This window comes from Cebus imitator, unplaced genomic scaffold, assembly GCF_001604975.1.
Source record: "Cebus imitator isolate Cc_AM_T3 unplaced genomic scaffold, Cebus_imitator-1.0 Scaffold577, whole genome shotgun sequence".
Classification (NCBI taxonomy): domain Eukaryota; kingdom Metazoa; phylum Chordata; class Mammalia; order Primates; family Cebidae; genus Cebus; species Cebus imitator.
In genome coordinates this window covers 661,619-666,781 of record NW_016107892.1, presented here as the reverse complement: position 1 = coordinate 666,781, position 5,163 = coordinate 661,619, and the positions used below count along the sequence as shown (strand labels likewise).

Sequence of the window (5,163 nt, the reverse complement as noted above, 5' to 3'; positions counted from 1 at the left end):
AAAAAAATATATATATATATATATATATATATATATATATATACAGCATTTTCATCACCCCTGAAGCTCCCTTGTACCCCTTTTCCAGTCAATCCTACTCACCCTAGCTCACCCCCAGGCAACCACTGTTCTGATTTCTATCTCTATAGATTAGATACACCTGTTTTGGGCTTCTATGAATGGAATCATGCAATATATACTTTCTGTACCCGGGTTCTCTCACGCACAGAATATAATGTCTATGAGATGTCAAATCTCTCCACTTGATCTTAGCCAAAAGGCTGAGAATCGATGTCAAATCTCTCATCCATGTTATTGCATGTATTTCATTTTATTTATTTATTTATTTATTTAGACAGAGTCTTGCTCTGACGCTCAGGGTGGAGTGCACTGGTGCAATCTTGGCTCACTACAACCTCCACCTACCGGGTTCAAGCGATTCTCCAGCTCAGCCTCTCGAGTAGCTGGGATTACAGGCACCCCCACCACGCCCGGCTAATTTTTGTATTTTTAGTAGAGATGAGGTTTCACCATGTTGGCCAGGCTGGTCTCGAACTCCTGACCTCAGGTTATCCACCTGCTTAGGCCTCCCAAAGTACCAGGATGATAGGCGTGAGCCACCACGCCCAGCCCTTTGTTTTAATTTTTAATCACATTATTGAGAGGTACCATTTATATACAATGATAATTTAAATACACAAGTTCCTACACAAAAATTAGCCAGTGGTGGTGGCGCACTGCTATAGTCCCAGCTACCAGAGAGCTGAGGTGGGAGGAGCGCTTGAGCCAGGGAGATCAAGGCTCCAGTGAGCTGTGAACATGCCACTGCATTCCAACCTAGGTAACAGCAAGACCCTGTCACAAAAACAAAAACAGTTATTCTTCCTTGGGAGCTGCTTATAAAAAAGAAAAAGCAGGCCAGACACAGTGGCTCACACCTGTAATCCCAGCACTTTGAGAGGCCCAGGCAGGCAGATCCTTGAGTTCAGGAGTTCAAGGCCAGCCTAGCCAATATGGTGAAACCCTGTCTCTACTAAAAATACAAACATTAGGCTGGGCGCAGTGGCTCATGCCTATAATCCCAGCACTTTGGAAGGCCGAGGCGGAGAGATCACCTGAGGTCAGGAGTTCCAGACCAGTCTTGTCAACATGGAGAAACCCCGTTTCTACTAAAAATACATAAAAAATTAGGCAGGCATGGTGGCACATGTCTGTAGTCCCAGCTACTCGGGCAGCTGAGGCAGGAGAATTGCTTGAACCCAGGAAGCAGAGGTTGCAGTGAGCCAAGATCCCATCACTTCACAATAGACAAAGGGACTCTGTCTCAAACAAAAAACAAAAACAAAAAACATTAGCCAGGCTTGGTGGTGCATGCCTGTAATCCCAACTACTCAGGAGGCTGAGGCAGAGGTTGCAGTGAGCCAAGACCCGCCAGTGCACTCCAGCCTGGGTGACAATGAGACTCCGTCTCAAAGTAAATAAACACAGTTTAGAAATACAAAGTAGCATGACTTAACTATCTATATAACCAGGCCCCAATCAAGATACAGAATAATTCTATTACCCAGGAAGTTCCCTTATGTCTCACTCAAACATCCTTCTCCACAGGCAAGCTCCGTGGATTTTTATCAGCATAGATTTCACTTTTCCTATTCTTGAACCTCATATAAATAGATTATACAGTTATGTGTTTAATTATGCAGTCCTTCAACATAATGGCCAGGTGTGGTGGCTCACCGCTGTAATCCCAACACTTTGGGAAGCCAAGGCAGAAGCATCTATAGAGCGCAGTTTAAGGGCAGCCTGAGCAATACAGTGAGACCCCGTCTCTGCAACAAGTTTAAAAACTAGCCGGGCGTGGTGGTGCAGGCCTGTGGGCCCAGCTACCTGGGAGGGAGGTAGGAGGTCACGTGAGCCGAGATAGCACCACTGCATTCCAGACTGGGTGACAGAATGAGACCCTGTCTCAAAAAAAAAAAGAAAAAAGAGAAAACGTATTGTGTGTTGTATTTATTGGAGTGGTGGAATTATGGGGTTTAAAGGCATTTTGTTGCATTTTGGTTTTGTTTTCTTACCTGTGGTCGCATTCCTAGCAGTAGAAACTGGTGTCATATAGTATTCTTACGGAACGTTCCTTTGTTTAAAGTCCTCCTCCAGTTCAGACTTACACATTTAATATGAGATGTGACAGGCTTAAAAATAAATGTTGGGTTATTTCAGTGTGAAATAAGGCAATAAACGGAGGATTACAGTTCTACTTTGTAGAGCTCAGGGATTTTAAGAAACGAGGAGGAGCCGGGCGTAATGGCTCATGCCTGTAAATCCCAGCAATCTGGGAGGCCGAGGCGGGTGGATTACGTGAGGTCAGGACATGGTGTTGCAGGCCTCTGGGCCCTCACCTACCTGGGAGGGTGAGGTGGGAGGTCAAGGCCGCAGTGAGCCGAGATGGCACCACTGCATTCCAGGCTGGGCGACAGAATGAGATCCCGTCTCAAAAGAGACCAGCCTGACCAACATGGTGAAACCATGTCTCTACTAAAAATACAAAATTAGCCAGGCATGGTGGCGGGCGCCTATAATCCCAGCTACTGGGAAGGCTGAGGCAGGAGAATCGCTTGAACCAGGAAGTTAGAGGTTGCAGTGGGCCGAGATCGCGCCATTGCACTCCAGCCTGGGTGACAAGACCGAAACTCTTCTCAAAAAAAAAAAGAAGAAAGAAAGAGAAGACAGAAAAAGAAAGAAAGAGAAAGAAAAGAAAAAGAAAGGAAGAAAGAAAAAGGAAGGAAGGAAGGAAAGAAGGAAGAAAGGAAGAAAAGAAATTAGGACGTGCCTTGGGGAAGGGTGAGCAAAAAGCGCGGAGTTTGCGTACGAAGAGAGGGGTGAGGCTAGCGCCGCGCAGAATGATGACGTTGCACGCTGGGTGGGAACTGACGACACCTGTGCTCATCGCTGCTTCCGGTCCGCGTGGGGTGCTTTCTCGTTCTGGTGGCGGGCTTAGGGTCGGCGTTGGGGCGCGGTGCGGCTCATATTTTCACAAGTCGGTCTCCGTTGTCCGGGACTATGGCCACCGACTCGTGGGCCCTGGCGGTGGATGAACAGGAAGCGGCTGTAAAGTCGGTCAGTGGCTTCAGCTCCAGGAGGGGAGGATGTAGCAGGGGCCGAAGAGGAATCTGCTGAAAGCTCAAGGAGCTTCCAGGATTGGGCAGGCCTCTGGGCAACGCGCTCCTGGAGTTAGCTGGAGCACTTGCCCTTGATTTGCTCGTGGGACTAAACGAATCTAATGTCCAGCTTTTTATCCCCATCTGGGCTGCTTAGGGACTTCATCCTTTGGTAAATTCGCCCCACTATGTATGCTGTCATTCCTCTGTTGACCTCCTTCTCAGAGACGATTGTAAGGAAAGCCAAGTTTAGATGCGGATTCCCTTTTTCATTAAGCAACTATTCTTTGCATGTTTCTGTGCTACTCTGTATTTAACATTTCTTAGATCCATGCTTAACGTGGTTGGCAGTTTGTTGCTCTTTGCAGAATAACAGATTCGCTTTTAGATTTAATAGCTCGATTTACTGCAGATGTTGGAAGGAGGCACTACACATTGTTTCATTGATGTTTAAAGTGGCAGTTTCATATACTTGTTCTTTAATAATTTTCATTTAACTGGAATGTAATTACAGCGTACACTGGTTTTTTTGTTCTTATATCTAAGACCCAAAGTTTTGGTTTGTTTAGTGTTAATGGACTGTTGGTTTTTTAGTAGTCTCAAGTCTTATGTGACTCTTCTTTTTTGAAACAGAGTCTCGCTCTGTCCCCAGGCTGGAGTGCAGTGGCGCGATCTCGGCTCACTGCAATTTCTACCTGCCTGGTTCAAGCGGTTCTCCTGTTTCAGCCTACGGAGTAGCTGGGACTAAAGGCGCGCACCACCATGCCCGGCTAATTTTTTTTCTTTTTTTTTTAAGTAGAGAGGGGGCTTCACCATATTGGTCAGACTCCTGACCTCAGGTGATCCACCCGCCTCAGCCTCCCAAAGTGCTGGGATTACAGGTGTGAGCCACCGCACCTGGCCCTTTTAATCTCTTTTTAAGAGATAAGATCTCATTATGTTGCCCAGACTGGTCTCTAACTCCTGGGCTCCAGCGATCTGCCTACCTCTGCCTCCCAAAGTGCTGGGATTACAGGTATGAGCCACTGCACTGAGCCCAGTATGGGCTTTTTTTTTTTTTTTTTTTTTTTAAGGGAATTTCGCTCTTATTACCCAGGCTGGAGTGCAACGGTGCCACCTCGGCTCACCTCAACCTCCGCCTCCCGGGTTCAAGTGATTCTCCTGCCTCAGCCTCCCGAGTAGCTGGGATTACAGGCATGCGCCACCATGCCCGGCTAATTTTGTATTTTTAGTAGAGACGGGGTTTCCCCATGTTACTCAGGTTAGTCTCGAACTTCTGACCTCAGGTGATATGCCCGCCTCCCCCTCCCAAAGTGCTGGGATTACAGGTGTGAGCCACCTCGCCCAGCCGGTATGGAGATTTTTGAAATGGACATTGACAGGATTAGATCTTAGGGCTGGCAAGATTTATTGAACCACAGAGAACAGAGTATGTTAGAAGTGATAGCTAACAGAAATATCTGTGTGGAGTTATTCTGATAGCCCCAAGATAGAGGGCCTGTGTTGGGCAGTGGAAGTAAAAATGAGGGGATGGACATAAGAGATATGAGGGGGGTAGGACTTGCTAACATAATAAAGGAGAGAAGGGAGAGAAAGCCAAAGGTTTCTGTTTTCAACCTGGATTCTATTGATATTACTACTGTCCCAAAAAGAGGAATAGGAAAGTGGAAGGAAGGGCACATTTGACAGAATGGTGAATGAAGGCAGCGGGCATGGTATCTCACACCTGTGATCCTAGCACTTTGGGAGGCCAAGGCAGGCAGATCACTTGAGGTCAACAGTTTGAGATCAGCCTGACCAACATGCTGAAACCCTGTCTCTACTAAAAATACATAAATTAGCTGGGCGTGGTAGTTAGCACCTGTTAATCCCAGCTATTCAGGAGGCTGAGGCATGAGAATTGCTTGAACCTGGGAGGTAGAGGTGGCGGTGGAGGTTGTAGTGAGCCGAGATCATGCCACTGCACTCCAGCCTGGGCTACTGAGCGAGACTCTGTCTCAAAAAA

General features: G+C 47.0%; 1 protein-coding gene and 1 long non-coding RNA gene across 2 annotated transcripts in view; one reads left to right on the top strand and one right to left on the bottom strand.

Moving 5' to 3' along the window:
- The window catches only part of LOC119469126, a 26,717-nt gene extending 24,198 nt beyond the window's left edge, over positions 1 to 2,519 (bottom strand). Inside the window, exon 1 of the long non-coding RNA XR_005197942.1 lies at positions 2,076 to 2,519. This is a non-coding gene — a long non-coding RNA (uncharacterized LOC119469126). The remainder of the gene's footprint in view (positions 1 to 2,075) is intronic.
- A 378-nt stretch (positions 2,520 to 2,897) lies between these two features.
- Positions 2,898 to 5,163, top strand: part of LOC108294380 (ATP-dependent RNA helicase DDX19A-like) — a 25,257-nt gene continuing 22,991 nt past the window's right edge. The window contains exon 1 of the mRNA XM_037734143.1: positions 2,898 to 3,117. Within this exon, the coding sequence (XP_037590071.1) occupies positions 3,061 to 3,117 (57 nt within the window). The 5' untranslated portion in view covers positions 2,898 to 3,060. The remainder of the gene's footprint in view (positions 3,118 to 5,163) is intronic.